General features: G+C 40.1%; 2 protein-coding genes across 4 annotated transcripts; one reads left to right on the forward strand and one right to left on the reverse strand.

Annotated features, from left to right (window-relative positions):
- The first annotated feature begins 5 nt into the window (after positions 1 to 5).
- On the forward strand, positions 6 to 13,975 carry LOC136421746 (E3 ubiquitin-protein ligase Mdm2-like). Of its 3 annotated transcripts, none has more exons than XM_066409261.1 (12): positions 6 to 80; positions 1,337 to 1,608; positions 4,092 to 4,166; positions 4,355 to 4,488; positions 5,289 to 5,341; positions 5,726 to 5,830; positions 6,397 to 6,492; positions 7,160 to 7,347; positions 8,201 to 8,374; positions 8,869 to 8,961; positions 10,616 to 10,734; positions 11,336 to 13,975. In XM_066409261.1, exons 2-12 carry the CDS (start codon positions 1,348 to 1,350, stop codon positions 11,721 to 11,723), a joined length of 1,686 nt encoding a protein of 561 aa, XP_066265358.1. In that variant the 5' UTR covers positions 6 to 80; positions 1,337 to 1,347; the 3' UTR covers positions 11,724 to 13,975. The 3 variants fall into 3 exon arrangements, with proteins under 3 accessions (XP_066265358.1, XP_066265359.1, XP_066265360.1); XM_066409262.1 differs by having other exon boundaries at positions 12 to 84; XM_066409263.1 differs by lacking the exons at positions 6 to 80; positions 1,337 to 1,608 and adding an exon at positions 3,165 to 3,268.
- LOC136421747 (zinc finger protein 37-like) lies at positions 12,070 to 16,992 on the reverse strand. The gene is made up of 3 exons (XM_066409264.1): positions 16,858 to 16,992; positions 15,334 to 16,299; positions 12,070 to 14,917 (listed from the first exon to the last, which is right to left on the reverse strand). Exons 2-3 carry the CDS (start codon positions 16,294 to 16,296, stop codon positions 14,468 to 14,470), a joined length of 1,413 nt encoding a protein of 470 aa, XP_066265361.1. The 5' UTR covers positions 16,297 to 16,299; positions 16,858 to 16,992; the 3' UTR covers positions 12,070 to 14,467.
- Positions 16,993 to 18,249: the final 1,257 nt, after the last annotated feature.

The raw sequence follows: 18,249 nt of genomic DNA on the forward strand, positions 1-18,249 counted from the left end.
ATGTCGTCCATGTCCACACGGAAATTTTGAGGCTGAATTTTAAATTTAGTTCCTCTTAACGACAACTTGGGCAACTAAAAGTAAGTAAGTTTATTGGTATTCAAATATACGACAATTTAGGGTAAAACAGTGCCGTTTCTTTAGTGACTTTGCAAAAAAACAAGCCTTTCCGTTTTACAGAATATGTTGCTTTTGGGGGGAGGGGGGCTTCATAACCTCATAAATTTTGACTTCTTGATATTTTTGCATGTTTAATCGTCGTTTAAGAATAGCTCGCTGTTGATCAAAGTTTTGCAGTGATACTAGGTATAAAAATGGTCTTATGCATGGATATGATTTGTATTTTTATGTTCATAAAGATAAACGTCAATGTACTCAACATAATTTTCGGTAACATCCTTCCTTACAATTTGTGTATTTTCAAACGTAAAGGCCTGTCATATTTATAGCTGTCACAATTGAGTTATGTTGAACTTGAAGCTAGAGTTTATGGCTCTTTAGTTTTACATTTCAATATCACTTTCTTGTCTTTGATGAAATGGCCTTTAATTTTTGCAATTATGGAATTGTCAAACCAAGGATTTAGAATATGAAATTTTAGATACAGTAGATGAGGCTTGAACTCAAGCTGAAGCATTTTTGCTACAGAATACCACAGAAATTTCAGTCAGAAAATCATTTTGTATTTATTTACATATAATTTATAAAGTACAGTATTGTAAATCTTAAAACTTTCGAGGAATATAATGTTGTTAATCAAAATCTAATGTTAGTTGTCTTGACAGATCTGATTCGTGCCCCTACAAAAAAGAGTTGTGTATGCACCTGCACAAATTGTCTGCACATAATAGCCTCTAGTCCGGTGATAAGTATTCAGCATGTCATATTTGATTAAAGTCGAACAATTTACAAACAAGGGTTGAACATCTGGATTCCATATTGCTAATGTTTTCATTGTTTGAAATACCTCTTGAATGTTTGGGGTGAAATTTGCAATGTCATGGTGACAATGGCTGTTGTATACATTTAAATTGCACAATTTACAATCCAGTTCAAATTGTCCACATTTACTGAAGAAGTTTACAACATTTTGATTTATTGAGATTTACCATATTTGCTAAAGGTGTTCCTTTCCTCAAACACAGGACCTCTGGCTTTACATACGTCCCTTCCAAGAGAATGCCCCTAACCGAAGCTATATGGTATAGGCAGTAATTTTGAGTGCCTTTCCCAAGGGGCCTGCCAAGGATTCAAACCCAGAACCTTCAGATTCTAATCTAAGTCAACAACCCTAACCACAGGACCAACTTGCTACTTTTTCTTGACGTTCCTACAGGTTAATCCATCATGCCAAAGGAGAAGCGGCGTAGGAACCGACGCCGGCGGAACAAGATGCCGCGCAAGTTCAAACGTCCGCGGTCGTCGTCCGGCAGTTCGTCGGACAGGAAGCAGCAAAGGAGAGTTGACGCTGTGATCAGTCAGGCCGCTCCGATCATCGCCACCACCATCTTGGCCTCCCAGGGCCACTTCACCGAGGCTGGGAGCAGTAGTGGTCCACAGCCTTCTACCAGTGGTGCAGCAACTTCAAGTGCCTCCAATGTGCCAAAGGTTGGCCATTTTTTTTTACCGTAAATTTTTCATTTTTGTGAGGACTTAATTTTGCTGTTACAGTTGTAGGAGGGGAGAGAAGGTTTTCGTGGTGTTGTAAGTTCACGGTTGAAAAAAATTTTGTGTTACAACACAACGGAAAAAAATTTGCGATGACATAATTTTGTAGTGGAGAGGTCACAGTCAAAACTGTTAGAATAATACTACCACAAACAATTAAAGATTTACAGTAGGATTGTATGGCCATATGGCCTTGAGGCATAACACACTACTTTTGTACCTTAAGGACAGTTCGCATAAGACTACAGTAGACTGATATATTAGTAGTGATAGGTTTGATCCAATCACACTAGGATGGACACCTACTCTATCGATGGTGGGATCTTAGACGTGGCTCTCCTCAAGCTCGGGACCACCAGCTTTACGTCCCTCCCCCAGTACACTGATACTCATTTTTGAGTCAGGAAATAGGTGTTATGTACATGTATCCCAAAGGCACAGGGATTTGAATCCGAGACCTCTAGATTCCAAGTCAACAACCCTAACAGTAAACCAAAAGGCCACATGATGCCACAAGTCGAAAATGGATGGATTCTATTTCATTTTAAAGTGAAAATATTACACAAGTTTTCCAGCTCTGTGACAGCCCTACTAGTAATTACATGTATAGTGTCATTGGTGCAGTGTTACCTTGGCAAATTGCTTCGTTCAGGAAAAATGCTCACCCGTGACAAGACTCTGAATACTAATTGTGACAAGCGAATAGTCATATGCTGTTAATATTTAACCGTCCATTTGGTCCATTGAAAGAAAAAAAAGGAACAATCTTTCTGGATATCTTTAGTACTGTAAAAAGATGTCTCTAGAATAGATCGCTTGTCACTCAAGCCATTTTTGATTGTTTATCAGTTGAACTGTATCAACATAGAACAGGGCTATGTGCGCACATGTTCTAAACCTGCGTTCAACCCGAGGTTAATTACTACCACAGATAGCCGCATGGACCCATGGGTTTTTGGAGTCGTGTCCAGACTTGCGTCTAAATTTTCTGACCACGGGAACGTACGCACGTTTGTCACGGGACGGCACGTATAACTGATTTCAGAACGTTTGAAGCTAAACTCATCTTTATATGTCTGGAAATATGAGTGAAGACTTTCAAAATTCTGTACCTCAATTTGTTGAAATGGAAAAGGTAGGTCCAATGTAGTTTTTATGAAACTTCTACGTTTATAGGCGAACGTAACTTGCTTTGGTCAGTAACGCGACAGATGCCTGAGACAGTTTTGTAGAGAACTAGGCCAATTTCATGGCCTTCATTCCAGCTTTAGTATTGACCATAAAGACGAATTTCTAGATAGGTCAACCTTTTAGGTCAACCTTGTGAATTGTAATCAATAGGAAACTTGCATATTTGTAGAAAAGTTACCGTTTCCTGTGTAAGTGCCAAGAAATTCCAGCTGAATCAACCGTTATACGTATTGGGTGGCTGGTACAAGTCTAGACTTGCCCCCACATTAGTGTACTGTATATATGACAGTTTGACCATGGTAAATCTTATGACTACGTACTTGCACTGAGTGGTTGCACAGACTTGTGCCAAGTTGTGGCGAAGGATTTTTTGTGACTCGAAATCATGCCTTTGACTGGAATTCAGGAGGTTTGTCCTTCTTTTATGATTGTATTGTAGTCAGTAATATCAGTGTAAAGTAGCCTTTAAAAAGCAGCTATAGCTATATCAAAAGGTAAGTGTACAACTTCTAATTAATACAGTATATACTTTCTTAGGTTAGATTCAATTTGGAGAAACTGTGCTCCCTTTGGGGGCTGCTCACCGAGCATGAAGCTAAGTTCTGTGGTCAGACAGCTTGTTAGCCTTACGCCCACGACTGAATTTGAGACTAGGCTGAAGCATAGTTGGCATGCCAGACATGCTTATCATCAGTAAAGGACTTCTATTTCCAAGAACAGTTTCAACCAATCTATATTGTTGTACCACCATAGGATATAAGAGTTACTGGTATAACTGAATTTGTAGTTGCTCTATCATGACTTTGAAGTCTTCCAAGAGACAATGTTGTAAAATGATTCCATGTGTATGAGAATGCTTACAAAATTATATTTCATATTGAAAAACCTCTGAGTAAAAAAAAACACTTCAATACTAACTTACAAGTTATATGTACGGTTGCATAGACTTGTGCTTCCTGTTGACTTTTCTGTATATTAGCACTTTTAAGTTCTATGTGCTGTATCATGATTTTTTTTAATGCTCAAGCAATCTAGAGTTCTGAAAAGTGACAATGCTGAATGTTTTTAGTTGCACCAAAGCCGGTATACCAACTTGGATAAAAGATTTTGCAATTTATCCTACTATCTATTAACCCTACTGTGCAGTATGGCTTTGTGTCTGCCCATGTAAAGATTACACACAGGTGATCAAACCTTTCCGTGTGTTAACTGTCAACCCTTTATCCACACAGGTGTGCCCAAAGCCTGCCCTGTTGAACTGTCTACAGAAGGTGGGAGCAACTGGAACGTGTTTCACAAGGAAACAGGTGAGAAATTAGTTTAACTATCATCTTTGCCTTTGCTAAGAAGATTATATTTTGGGTGCCGTTTCTTTGTGTGTGTGCGTGTCTTTGTGAACAGTATTGGATAGACCCTTATGTCATGACATTTGGTAGATGGGTAGGGGTTGGGAAAATGAAGGTCATGTTCTGATGTTTCTTGTTTTATTTTGCAGGTATTGAACTATTTGATCCAGTACATGGGTGAGCGCACGTTGTACGACCCCAATAACCCACGAGTGATAAACTGCAGGGATGATGAACTGGGGAAGGCCTTGGGAGTTCCACAGTTTACCATATACAACGTCAAGTAGGTTCATTGTGGTCTTAGACTTGTCTTCATAAACCCAAATTCTCCAGTACTTTTCGATAAGCCATTTCATGGTTTGAAATGCGCATCATCATCATCCGGATGCGCAGTGTAATGCATTTTGGGTAATATGTCAAAGGTGAAGGCCCCTGAGACATAAACAAAACATGTTTGGACATGTGTCAAGCATGAACTGTTTACAAGTTAGGGGCCTTCACCTTTGTCCTCGTGCATGCGCAGTTCAAACCGTGAATTGGCTTTTTCTAGTGCACTGTTGTAACTTTGAAACTTTATAAGGTAGATATAAAGTCAAGCTATTGAGAATTACTGAAGGCATGGCGGAAAAGTAGGTAAGTAGCAGTTTTTACTGTATATGATTTGGACCGGAACTTAAATCATGTTGCTGTACATGTGTGGTGGTACTGTAAGTTCACTTACTTTCAGTGTTTTAATCTGCGGTAGGAAGGAAAAGGATGTTTTTGCGTTACTTTAGATTTGCAATCGATACATTTCTGTAGTACAGTAGTTATACATTAGAAATGCATATTAGCAGTGTCATTAAGAGAGGTGACTGCAAAAATAAAACAACATCAAAAGGTTCAAGATTTACAGTCTGTGGTAAGAACTAGTAAAACTAGAATTTAGATGAAAACAGTCGACCATGTTTAACTTTCTGTGAATCTAAAATGATGAAAAAAGTTTATTGTTATGATTTATTGCTCTCTTTTGTGCTGAATGACAACTGTACATGCATGTTATATTCCTATGATTATTAAGTTTGTTCACTGTCTCTCTTGCAGGGAGGTGCTAGCAGCAAATTGTATGCCTGTTACATCCCCACAAGTGATACAAGGTAAACTCAATTGTACATGTACCTGTATACAATTAATCCATGTTTTTACCATATAACAGTCAAAGCTGCCCAATTAAAGATGAACACTCATTGAACTGATAGAATCTTTTTAACCGGATTTTTAATGCTTGTGTCAATGGGGAAAATTTTCTAAGGGACCATCAAAAAGTGGTCTCATTGGCCAGGTGGTCCTTATGTAGAGATGGTAACTTGTACAGGTTTGACCATACACTTGTACTGTGTCAATGGCATGTACTATAAAATTAGTACGTACTATTATATCTTAGCTACATTGTATTTCTGTGGTCTACATACATGTATAATCCAGCATTCAGTAGTATTAACCACTAACCCATCCCTATGCCTGTTATGTTGCACCCATAGCTGACACCCTATCGACGGCCTCCCAAGCAAAAGTTCATTACACATTGCAACATTCTGTTGCAGAGGGCAGAGAACCTTCCGCAATACCCAAGTCAGGGCAGGCAGGTAGGTGGACAGTAGTACTACATGTAGCCTGGTAACCACTCCTATTAGGTGGACTGGTATTAGCCTGGTAACCACTCTATTCTAGCTCCAGTTCGCTCCTCCCGTTGTTGTCCTTGCCGAATAGTCTGGTACTCATTTAAAGAGAACTGATTAGCATTTGAAAATTCGCTAAAATGTAATGTTGGCAAGAGTTCTAATTGGCTCCAAGTGACACAGTCCTCTTAACAGCAATTGTAACAGGGCTTGAACATTCAATCCCTCTTACACCGCTTCTGAGAAATATTCCATGATTCAAAATAATGCAGGACGCAAGGACCAAATGTTTCAATTGTGATGGGGGCCAGACTATTCTGTGGAGAAGTGATTTGAAGAGCGAACTGAAGCTAGAATAGGGTGGATACCAGGCTACAATAGTATCCCATTCAATTTTTAACAGTTTTTTTTCTTTCTGCCCCTTTTTGATTTTGTAACCTACATGTATAACCTAAACAATACTTAAGTTGAATATTTAGTGTCTTTTTGATCAAATACATTAACCAGTGTTCAATTTTTGCCGTCTCTGTCAGAATGCCAGGATGACCCAATGCCTGGACCTTCCACGGTGCCACAGAAAGCCAAAGAGAAAAGAAAACACAGAAGGAGGAACAAACTGAGTGAATCTGGTAAGTTTTCTTGGTTTTTTCAATCTTCCTCACCAATTATTATTCATCTTTGCATGTAGAAATCACAAATGCAATGGTATACACTATCCTTGCCCACCTCTGTCAAAATGCAAAAAATAGAAACAAGAAAATACCAATAATATTGTTTGACGAATATGCTGCCACTCTCTCATTGGTCAAACGGCTAATTGGCTTTCTCTCATTGGTTCAACAGCTGATTGTTATGAATAGTCAAGATTGGTGTTTTACATTGAATGGAAATGCTTCAAACAACAGTACATGATTATGGTCCCTTTTCTCTAAAGGAGTTAAGGACATTTTTTTTTGAAATTGACAAATTTTAAAGCTTTTCTACATCTATAAGACTTCTTATACAAGGTTCTCTTTTTACACGAAAGGATTTTGTATGAGATATATTCATACTGTATATTCCTTTCACAAATATGGTTTTATTATGTGTTGGAAGTGAAAGGAAATTTTTACAGTGTTAAGAAGTAGTGGTTAAAACGATTCTATAGTACAGTAGTCATACAAAGGAGACAACTTCAAAATGTCATAAATTCACGGTAAATTAAGAGGTCACCAAAAATATGAAAGTAAAACTACCATCCCGATGAAAGCTTAAAGATTAACAATTTATTGGACTGTTCCATCGTTCTATACACAGAGAAGTCCACCAGTTCGACAGGCTCGTCCACCAGAAGAAGACGGCACTCCTCGTCTCTAAGTCTGAGTCAGACGCTGCAGCTGGACGAGGAAGGACCCAAGGGGCTGCCCTGGTTCTACTTTGTCAAGTGCCCGAAGGACAGCGAGAGAAGAAGTTCAGGCTCCTGCACTGAGCGATGGAGCATAGATGTGAGTACTGTTTTTGTTGTTGTTTGTTTTGAATAACTGGTAAAACACACCAGTTTTGTAGAGTAGGTACAAGCTGCGTAAGAACGGACTGTAAGGTTTGATCTACACTTTTTGATAAGTTTGGTTGTATCTTTAACATGCTCGAAGTGCAGCTCTTCTCAAACATGGTACCTTCAGCGTTACCTCCCATCCAAGAGGACATCCCAAACCAATATTTAGCCACTAATTTTCTCCCGAGTCGAGTCAGGAAATAGGACGGTGTAAAGTGCCTTTACCAAGGGCACAACATTGGGCCTGTTAGAAATTCAATCCCAGATTCTTAAAATTCTAACTTATAGTTAGTCATCAACCCTAACCACAAGATCACCTTTAAAAGTTAAACAAATCATTTAAACTCTACAGGTGCATTTAAAGTATTTACAAAATGATTTTTTTTTAATGGAATCTACATTGTACACATGTATATTGAAGATTGCGGTGAAGAATCCCTTCAAATGGATTTAAATCTTGTCTGGAGTTCAACTCACTACTCTCAATAACTTCCCTTGCATAAGAAGAAACGATGTGAAGTAACTGTTAGAAGTGCAAAATGTAGTTGCATATGAATAGGCAATTTCTAATGATGGTTTGTATTTTTATTGTTTAGGGCTTCTCCACTGCCTATGTTCACTAACTGATCATGTTAAATGATGGTATTTTATTTCTATTGTTAGGGTTACTCCACTGCCTACATGTACATGTATGTATGGGTCATATCTAATGTCTGTGTGTTTATTGTTTAGGGTTACTCCACTGCCTACATGTATGTATGTACTATCGGGTCATATCTAATGTCTGTGTGTTTATTGTTTAGGGTTACTCCACTGCGTATGTAGCTGACTCCTCGGATGACCTGTGGTTCCTTGAGGAAGACTCAGACAGAGAGGAGGAGATAGAGTGGCCGTGGGAGTTTGAGCTGGACTCAGACTCCAGCGAACCCTACAACGATGACGACGATGATGATTCCGACATCGATGGAGAGGAAGAGGTTAGTTTTCCTACCTTTATTTGTAAGAAAGTGTTTGATTGGTTCTACTATATTATCATTGGTGAAGTCTAAAAGAAGAAAGAATTTTATTGTTTCAAGAAAAAAATTGATTGGTTGCTTCTTTCTTTCATTTGGGTAGCAGAAAATGTCATTCATTAGGGTAGGATAATCAGTTTACCATGAGAGGGGTGCCTCATTTCTTAATGACCATTTCTAAGTTTCCACTAGACAGCATTCCCTGAGCTACCGTCGACCAAGAATGGATTTGTGTGACCATTCATTTCATAATTGGAATATGGTGTTCGATGTAAAAGTATGATTTAAAATTTTTAAAGAAATGTTCTTTGCCTATGGAATTTGTTGAGCAATCTTTTGAATACTTTAAATAGTTGGTCGCTCAGTAGTTGCTGTCTCTAGTAGAAACATTGAAGTTGAGGTAAATTTGGATATGAAAGTTGTTTTTGTATGTGTGATGATAGTTTGTTTGTTAACAGGAGTACTATGTGGAGATGATCCCATGTTCAGACAATGACTCGTGTATGGCCGATGAGTCAGAGGAAAGTACAGATGAAGAGATCACGGATAAGGTGAGACTAGTCTTAGCGTTTATCGTGGAGAATTCTGGAACAAGATATACCTTCCACCAAGAAATCAAGACCTCCAAATGTCAAGGACCAAAGATACATCAAACAAAAGTTCAGCTGCAGTACCAAGGTTGGCAACCAGAAGGCCCAGAATCGACCTTGACCATTAGGTCTCCAACACCTTCCCTTGTACCAAATGTCATTTCAATCCTTCCAGAGGTTCTTAAGATATTGCGCTGGATATGCATGCATGCACGCACATGTGCATGCAGGCACACACATGCAGACAGGGATGGGCACTGCTCAATAAACTGTAATTATGGCATAATTATCTAAATACTTCAGATATGAAATGCAGGGCTCTAGCCAGCCTGAAATTTTATCCCGTAAGCCCTAAAATTTGTACAAACCTAACATATCGAGCGCCGAAGGCGCGAGGCGTCGCGCCGTAGGCGCGACAATTCTAGGGGGGTCCGGGGGTATTCCCCCCCGGGAAATTTTTAAATCTAGACCCTCTGAAACGCTATCTCCAGCATTTTGAGGGGCAAGTTTGGGTGAAAAATTAATTGGGCCTTCGTTGTATACAATCGGCAAATCAATGAAATTTAGCACCACAAAACTTTCTTATTTATTTGACAAATATACACGTGAATTCAAGTCGGCAGAAATAAAACATTTTCAACACCGGTCGACGCGTCGTACCGGTCCCGTTTGCGCCCTGTACTAAATATAGTAGGAAATGAGACACCCTACTTTGGACAGAACGCCCTAAAGACGTTCAATATTTTCCTTCCGTGTTTTCCATGGTCGATTTCTCCGGTTACTTCCACTTCATTTGATCAAAATTCGTCGATTCAAGCCCCATCTTCGCACCAAATATCAATTTCTGATAAAACCTCGCGGATTCGCGCCTCTCGTGAACCGCGAGACTTGTATGTCATTGGTCGATTTTCCGTGACGCGGCGTGAACGAACGCTGTTATTGGTAGATGATATCTGATTCTGAGGTCTAAAACTATCAACACCAGTTTTCGCGGGAAGAGTGCGTGTAACCAAGGAGGTTTATTTTAACCTCCTTGGTGTAACTCGGCGTAAAACTTTAACAATGTTTACAAAAAAAATACGGAAACTACCGGAGTATTTTTTGTGTGGCTATAACTAGCGGTGAACCGGGGAAAACAGCCGAAAAACGTCAGCCCGATGCGACCGGCCAGAATTGTAGTGGGGCACTAGTAGTGGGGAGGGGGGCACACGATGCTGATTTTCTCTCGGCCCACGAACCACTGGCAACCTCCGCGCCTCCGTTTGTCACCTACCTATAAACTTTGGGTTGTCACCTGACGCCGGCGGAAGATAGAAATGGCCTGAATCGACCTCGCTTCAAACTTCCGCTTCTTTTCTGGAGATCTTTGCAAAAGTTTTCGCCCTGTCTATATCTTTTCTCCCGATTTTTTTCCGTCAAGGTTTACGGATTGGTCTTGAATTTTTTCCGTAACGCGCAGCAAAGTTCCGTAAATTTACGGCAAAACTGGCGCTGGCTAGAGCCCTGATGAAATGATATTGTGTATTCATTCCCCGGGCACACCAATCTGCTGTGTGCATTATATAACCTCTTAAACACGTCATGAGAATGTTTTGTCTTTTTTTCCTATTTCCAGGACAAGTGGAAGTGTGACAAGTGTCCGATGAGGAACAGTCCGTACCAGCGCTACTGCTCCCACTGTTGGGCCCTGAGGAAGGACTGGTTCCCTGAAGTGCACAACTCCGGCCAGAGAAGGTCAGCAACTTTCCACTCAGCTGTACATGTGCTAAATAAAATTATGCAGTTTATACAACATATAAAAAAAAAGGTAAAGCAGTCATCCTCAATTGAGGTGAAGCATGATTCTTTTTCAAGTACAACAACAATGTAGCTAGTGGTAGTACATGTATACAACATGTATATGGTGCAAAGTGTGCCGTACAGGATTCCTTGACCAAAATGCCCAAGGACTCAATAAGTTAATTTGATAAGGACTTAAAAGAAGGAAAAAGGATTACTAAACCTTTGGGTGTCTTCCTTCCTCTAGTAACCAAAAATGGATATAACTAGAATTTTGGTCTGAAAAATACAGATTGATAAGAATATTGCTGCATGTATTTGTTTTTGCACTCAGTCTGTGTTATTAAAGAAGTGTTACAGTAGTTTTGGTTGTAGCCTTTATTAGCCCTTCTGTAGAAATAAGACTAGTCAAGCCAAGGTGTATCATGTAACAAATCTACATGTTAAAAGGCCTGAATGACGTGTTGCTGTTACCTTTGCTTATAACTCACACATTACTAAGTCTTGTTCTGACATAGAGTTCTAAATTAAAGATCCTTTCTTTTTACATCCACAGCACGCTCCAGCGCTCAAACTCCTGTCCTGAAGCCCAGTCCATGGAAAACGATGATACAGCAAGTCCCGCGGAACCCTCCCCCGGTGTCGTGTCCCCCCCAGAGCGCACCATCAGCACCGACAGTGCCTTCTCGTCCCTCGGGAGCAGTTCGCAGGAGGTGAACAGCGCACCCGGCGCCACAGGTGTTAGTCAGGACCACGTGGGTGCCGTCGTCATGGAGCCCTGCATGATCTGTCTCAGTAGACCCAAGGTGGCCAGTATGGTCCACGGGCGGACGGCACATCTAGTCTGTTGCTACACGTGCGCGAAGAAGCTGTACAAGCGCGGGAAACCGTGTCCGGTGTGCCGGAGACCCATACAGATGGTGGTCAAGACTTTCTTTGCCTAGCGTTCCTAACAAATCAAAGGAATGGTTCGGAAATATGCACAAATGTGAACTTTGGTGTATATGGTGAGAGCTTGGCTCGATGCTTTAAGAAGCGAAGCATAAAAGGCGACTTTAACAACATATCATGAAGAACATATGCGTTGGGAAATGTGTGTCACAAAACAGAACAGAGCAGACAAACCCTTGTCAGAAAGGACATACTGTAGATTTGTTTTTTAAAAGCTTGCGAGGAAATAAGTCATTCGTAGTGTTTTTAGTTTGTGGTTGAAACAACCATAGTAACAAGACACAAGAGCACATATTCACAGAGCTCACCACAAACATAATAGCCACCACAAATATTTCCCAGTTTACGGTATGTCAAAGTTCTGTTTTGTTCTGTTTTTTAACCTTTAGCACTCTGAGGTAGCCGTGTGGCACCCAATTCCCTATTGGTTACAGAGTTAGACAGCAGGGAGAAGGTTAAAATGTCTCAGAAACTTGCTAGTCCAAAATGAGACTCGTCACTTTATGGATTTTTTCACAATGACGATGCCATGTTGTAGCCGGGGAACCAGCCTCCTTAGGGTTACGTTGTGACTTATGGAATCAACTTGATCTTAAACAGGATGGCACCCAGGCTATATTTGTACATCTACTACAAGATGAATTTCGCCATGATGCCATCTCCCCATGTGTTCTTCTTTAATGGCAGCTATGCGGACTTGTGTAAGAAAAGTATGAAAAAATATGTACGGCATGTATGTTATTAGCATCATATTGATGCCTAAAACTATGAATTGAATAAGTTACTGTCTAAAATTTCAGTGTCTGCATATAGAAGGCACATGGATTCTTTGTAATGATGTTATTGTAACTTGTTGCAAAATTGTCATCTGTTGTACATAGCATATAGTCCTAATGGTGTATTTTGCGTTGAATTTGAATCTTGTGGTGCCTGTCAGGTAAGTAGTGACTATCATCAATGTTAAAGGTTGCTAATGTAGGGTTATATATTTTACATTCAGTTTGAAGTTCTAAGAAATTATATGGACTGTTCAACTCTGAAAACAGATATGCGGTAATTGTGAACATTTGCATTCATATAATGATGCTACGTTTCCTGTACACTATATTTATCACTCAGTGAAAAGACTTGACTGTTCTGTTGGATCAAACTTTGGCTGTTACAAGTTGAAACGATCACTTTGTTGCAGTTGGTGGTGATAAGCAGAATAGATAGTACTGTACTTCTTATGGCTTGGTTGTACATTGTAGCTTTTAATTTCCAGTTAGAGTTAGTCTACTCGTGCCTTCTCTTAGGCAGGTAGGCAGGTTATTCTACTTGTTTCTTAACAATGGATAAGACCTACAGTTATGTTTGTGTTCTTTCAGTTTGTTCACATTCTGTGCTCTTTTCAAGGTTTTGACTTTTTATGGTTTGGTTAGGTTGGCTTTATCACATATGGAAACTTTTCATTCAGGATTGCTATTCATCTGTTGTTATAAGAATCTCAGATTTGAGTCTAAGAGATCTGAGTAGCTTTCAAAGAACAAAATAATATCATGTGCTTAGAATGTGTGAAGTTGAGTGCTATAATCTATTTGTTATCCACATGAAAGTATTGTAATCACTTGATTGATATATTTGGTTGACTACATGTATGTTACACATTTCCAATTGTTACTACCAGATGCATGAGATTGGGCAACTTATGTTCTTTTCATGTAGATGCATTTTGTATAAAAATTGGAATTACTTCACAGGTTTTGGGGTCATAGGATACAACCATGTTGCAAACATGTGTTCTGTAGACATTATCTCTTTACAGAAGACAGCTGGATGTATCTTTCAACTCAGGTAAGTTAAAACCATCCTATATGGGAAATGTGACCAAGTCATAGTACATTTTGTGGCTTTTTGAAAGTTCGGCATTAGTTTTCCCCTCTTTCCAGTTTGGACATGTGAATTGGAGCTTTTTGAGAGTTTGGCAAGAGTTTTGGCCCACTTTTCAGTCTGGACATGTCAAATACATCAGTCTTGTCTAACACAGATTCTAACAGACATTGGAAGAGACTTTTGTGTTGGAACCAACAATGAATACTAGCAAATTACTGGATGATGTTTTGTTACATCAGAATATGATTTGAATATTTGAAATACACATATATTTAACAATAAATAGATTGGACACTGCTTCCTATGAAAGCTGCTACAATATTATGTTTATATTGAATTAATGCAAGAAATATAATAAATCTTACTCAAACAAGTTTGTGTTGTGAAGAGCTATTCTTTTAGCCAAGCATTAAGGTATGTTCATCTACTACATCTTTTAATTGCAATGTCCAGTGGGGGAGTATGTGAGGTACAAATGTACATGGCATCATGATACATGAAACTTTTGAAAGGCCATACAGATAGGATTATATGGAAGACATCCTCTGGGCACTCAAAACCATAGTCTCTACCAGAATACCATTTACATAGCAAAAATACATGTGGTGAACAGAATATACATTAAAGTCATGCTCATTCTACAAATTTCTTTAACACAGCACCTATATTGTAAATGACACTGACTAAGACACTAAGTACAAATAAGTTGTAAATAATTAGATATCACTGCAATTCTTGATACATGTAATGCAATTGAAATATATTAGGCCTAGAAAAATTAATGTGTGTCGGTCAGGTAACTATAGCTAGAAACAACATTTTTTTCTGGCCTTCGTGTAATATTACAATATTAGACACAGTCCATTCACATGTGATATTTGTCATTAGTGTGGTTCCTCTTGTGTCTGATGAGACTTGTCTTGTCCGTAGTCATGTGTCCGCACTCCTCACACATGAAGGGTTTCTCCCCGGTGTGTGTTCGCATGTGGTTGGTCAGGTGTGTCCGTCGGATCGCCCTGTAACTACACAGCTCGCACTTGTAGGGTTTCTCTCCCGAGTGGGTGCGCAGGTGTCTGACCAGGTTGCACCTGAAGGCTGTCCGGTGCCCGCATTCCTCGCACATGTACGAGCGTTCACCCGTGTGGCGAGTCATGTGCGTGTCCAGGTGGACTTTCTGCGACGCCGAGTAGTCGCACTCGGAACATTTGAAGGGCTTCTCGCCGGTGTGAGTTCGGATGTGGTGCTGCATGTTGACTTTGACCTTGGAGGTGTACTCGCACTGTGGACAGTGGTAGACATCTTCCTCTCCCCCACCCTGCAGACAACACAAAAACTGTCACTTGTAATAAGCCCCTTCACAGTTTGAACTGCACATGCACAAGGTCAAAGGTGCTGAAGGCCTCTAACTTGTGAAGAGTCCTTGTCTGTTGTATTTTGCTTATGTCTTCAACTTTCAGATACTAGTATTACCACAAGTGATTACACTGTATATGCCCAGTTCAAACAATGAACAAACTTATCAATAAGACATGGGAGCAAAAGAGTAAGATCACGGTGCACAGACATTGTGGGTGAGTTGTGCAATGAAGAAAACAACTTGATTTGGCTAGGTCACTAGGTTAAATTGGCAAGATCACTGATATTCCGTACCTCTGTGTTCATTACACTGTACAGAAAGACAGATCAATGAGAGTTCAACATTTATACAAATGAGTCAAAGGGATATAATACCTCACAACCATCCTGACTGCCTTTGTGGACTGCCTTGGGTACTGCTGTCATATCAGAATCTTCCTCAGATCCAGACCAAACTTCGTCAATTTTCAACTTCTTTTTCTTCGTTTTTGTCCCCCTCTTAGTTGGTGTCGCTTTCCTTGGCCTTCTTCGCTTTCCGCCTGCCAAAGATGACTCCTGAGGCTTTTTCTTCGCAACCGTCACATCTTGAGAAGTTGTATCATCTTTACTAGTGCTCTCTTTTAGTTTTGTTGAAGTTTCGACATTACTTTGGGATGGCTTAGTACCACTGTCAACCGCTGTGTCGCTCTTAGTAGTAGGAACAAGTTGCTCTAAGACATCTGATTCGTTGGGGTCCCACGTTGCGTCTTCATCGTTCGATGGCGGCCCTCGCACCAAGACTATCTCTGTTTGAGAAGTTTCCTTGGATTTGACGTTGAAATTCGCTTCCGCATTCTCCTGTCTTGATGGAGTCTTGCCGACTGATGCTGGCTTGTGCACTGCTGTGAACGTTGGGAATATACTGAAGTTTGTGTAATCCTCTCGTGAAGTTTTGTTGGCGGAATTTTCCATCGACGTGGAGCTATACTGAGTTGGCGGGATGGGTGGGGACCAGATACTGGACATTGTCTGTGCATACGCGGTAGGAAAATTTGCTTCGTTTGCGTACTGTTGCATTTCTGTTCGCGGATTGGCTGGAAACGGCATGCGCTTACGTTGTTGTTCGCCCCACGTGACGCCATACTCTACAGCTTTTTGGACAGCATCGGGATTCGCAGTACGGTATTCGTACTCAATTACATCGCGAAGGACCGTCACTAGGTGTTCTCTACTACTGTATTCGGTGCTGATGTTTCTCCGGGAGAGTTCAATGAGAAGTTCCTCCAAGTAAAGTCTTGGAAGGACGGCTAGAGTCACATCCTTGGACAGACCGCACGCTCTGATTTCTGGATTCGACATTTCCTAAAAAGCAAAAAACGAATATAAATTGTGATGATACTTTATTTAGAATACAGTTGTACGAGATATTACAACCGGAGGACCTGCTGCAGTACGAAAGAAAGACGCCTGGGTGCCCACAATCTAATTATTTTTCCATAGGAAAAGACTAAATTTCATAATCTACATGTACATGTATGTTGACAATCCATCCATACTAGTACTAGTAGAGTCTTGAGTTGTGCTGTTGATCTTCTTCTTGATCTGTTACTAGACAACACCCCTCTTGTTGGGGTAAGGCGTCTAGGGGAGTGCTTCAACAAATAGGTCTTCCCATAATCGCCACGCCTACCGAAAACATAAACCTTCTCGGCTAAGGTAGAAAAATAACTCGCTGTTGGGTAAAACACGTTAAATATTTTTGTCAAGAAATGTCCCACCCCCTCAATCTCCACCGACTGCTACACCGCCGGAATCAAAACAACAAAGTCGAGAGCGACATAGCTAAAATAAACAAAGAAAACGGTGCTAAAGGCAAGGTCTGCATGCTACATTTTGTTCACAACAGTCTAATATTTTTACCTTATTGTTCCAAGTCGATGTGCTATGCACAAAAGACAAAATATCTTCGGTAGATTGTCGGAAAATAGATTTTCGGATAAAAATGGTGGGAGCGCCGCGAAAGACAGACTGGGTTGGGTTCAAAGGTTACAAAGGTAACAGGGGTCGACGTAACCTGATGATCTAAATTTGTAGCCGTATGTCAGCCAAACATTCACGGCATGATTATGATGAAAGTCACTTTGTCTAATGCCAAAGAACTCGGACAATTTGGGGCTACTTTTTTTAAAGGCGTCTGAAAACCTAACAAATCAAGTTACTTTGATTAAATGATAATGACAATGATCTTTATTTGCATGTTTCTAAATGCAGTACAGTATTTCAATATCCGATTATCTGTACGTAGTGCAAATAATCATCCATTCATTCATTCATTCATATCACATGAAACGTATTCAGTGTAGAGAATCGTTTCATGAAGCGTTCTTAACAGTCAGATAGTTAAAACAACTAAATCTATGCTATACTATATCTATCGATTTCACAGTAATCAAGCATATAATGCTATGCTATCATTGAATCTATTGTTTACATGTCTCTTCCCTCTTGTTAAAACTAGTGTGTACGAATTCAACACCTGCCCACGTACCAAATATCATTGTAAATGTTTTGGGTTTCTTACCATTATCATCATCAAGGCATATGGCTGGTTGCAGTGGTTGTCATCATGCTTTGTTCGTTTTTAGTGGAGTCATCAGCGTCATCTTGATATCCGACACCATACGGCTGGATGCAGGGGCTGTCGTTACCGTCAGGTGGTCTGAAGATACTTTTCGCAGTTCCCTCATTTTGACCTGCTCGGAGCATTTGTTTCTCTGTTTTCAGATGTGGTTCTGAGTTAGACATGTGATTGCAGGATAGTGTATACCTCTCTAAGCATCAAACATTTTGTCGATGATCCCACGATCTGTTTGTTATCCCGATGTTGTTAATCCCTTCCTTTCAATTTATATGTTCCTAAGAAGATAGCCCAAGGAGAGTCATAGGATTATTTCGGATTTTCTGATCCCTTTGTGCGTGATACTCAATGTCGATCGGTCTGGTTTTATCTGAACAGTAAAAGGGATAATGTTGGAAGTTGTTACTCTTTGACACCCACGTCGGAGATTAACATCCGAGCCCGCCGGGGGGGAGCCGATCGTCTATATTGATTTTGATATTCTTTTTTACGTCTTGTGCTTTGTATCGGACATTTGACGCTGTGTTTTTGTTTCATCGAACAATTTTTCACCTTGTCGGCTAGAAAATAAGTCCGATTATAATCCTGTGCATAATTCTTTGTCGTCCTTTGTAATCTGTGTGTCCCTGCTTTTGAAGCCGTCGGACCTTTTTGTTGTAAGAACTATCACTACA

The sequence above is a fragment of the Branchiostoma lanceolatum genome, chromosome 16 (assembly GCF_035083965.1).
Source record: "Branchiostoma lanceolatum isolate klBraLanc5 chromosome 16, klBraLanc5.hap2, whole genome shotgun sequence".
Lineage (NCBI taxonomy): Eukaryota > Metazoa > Chordata > Leptocardii > Amphioxiformes > Branchiostomatidae > Branchiostoma > Branchiostoma lanceolatum.

Coding starts and splice junctions, on each gene's coding strand:
- LOC136421746 (XM_066409261.1), top strand. CDS start 1,348: ATGCCAAAGGAGAAGCGGCGTAGGAACCGACGCCGGCGGAACAAGATG. Junction 4,167..4,354: donor CGTGTTTCACAAGGAAACAG/GTGAGAAATTAG, acceptor TTTATTTTGCAG/GTATTGAACTATTTGATCCA. Junction 10,735..11,335: donor CACAACTCCGGCCAGAGAAG/GTCAGCAACTTT, acceptor TTACATCCACAG/CACGCTCCAGCGCTCAAACT.
- LOC136421747 (XM_066409264.1), bottom strand. CDS start 16,296: ATGTCGAATCCAGAAATCAGAGCGTGCGGTCTGTCCAAGGATGTGACT. Junction 14,918..15,333: donor GCAGTCAGGATGGTTGTGAG/GTATTATATCCC, acceptor TGTTGTCTGCAG/GGTGGGGGAGAGGAAGATGT.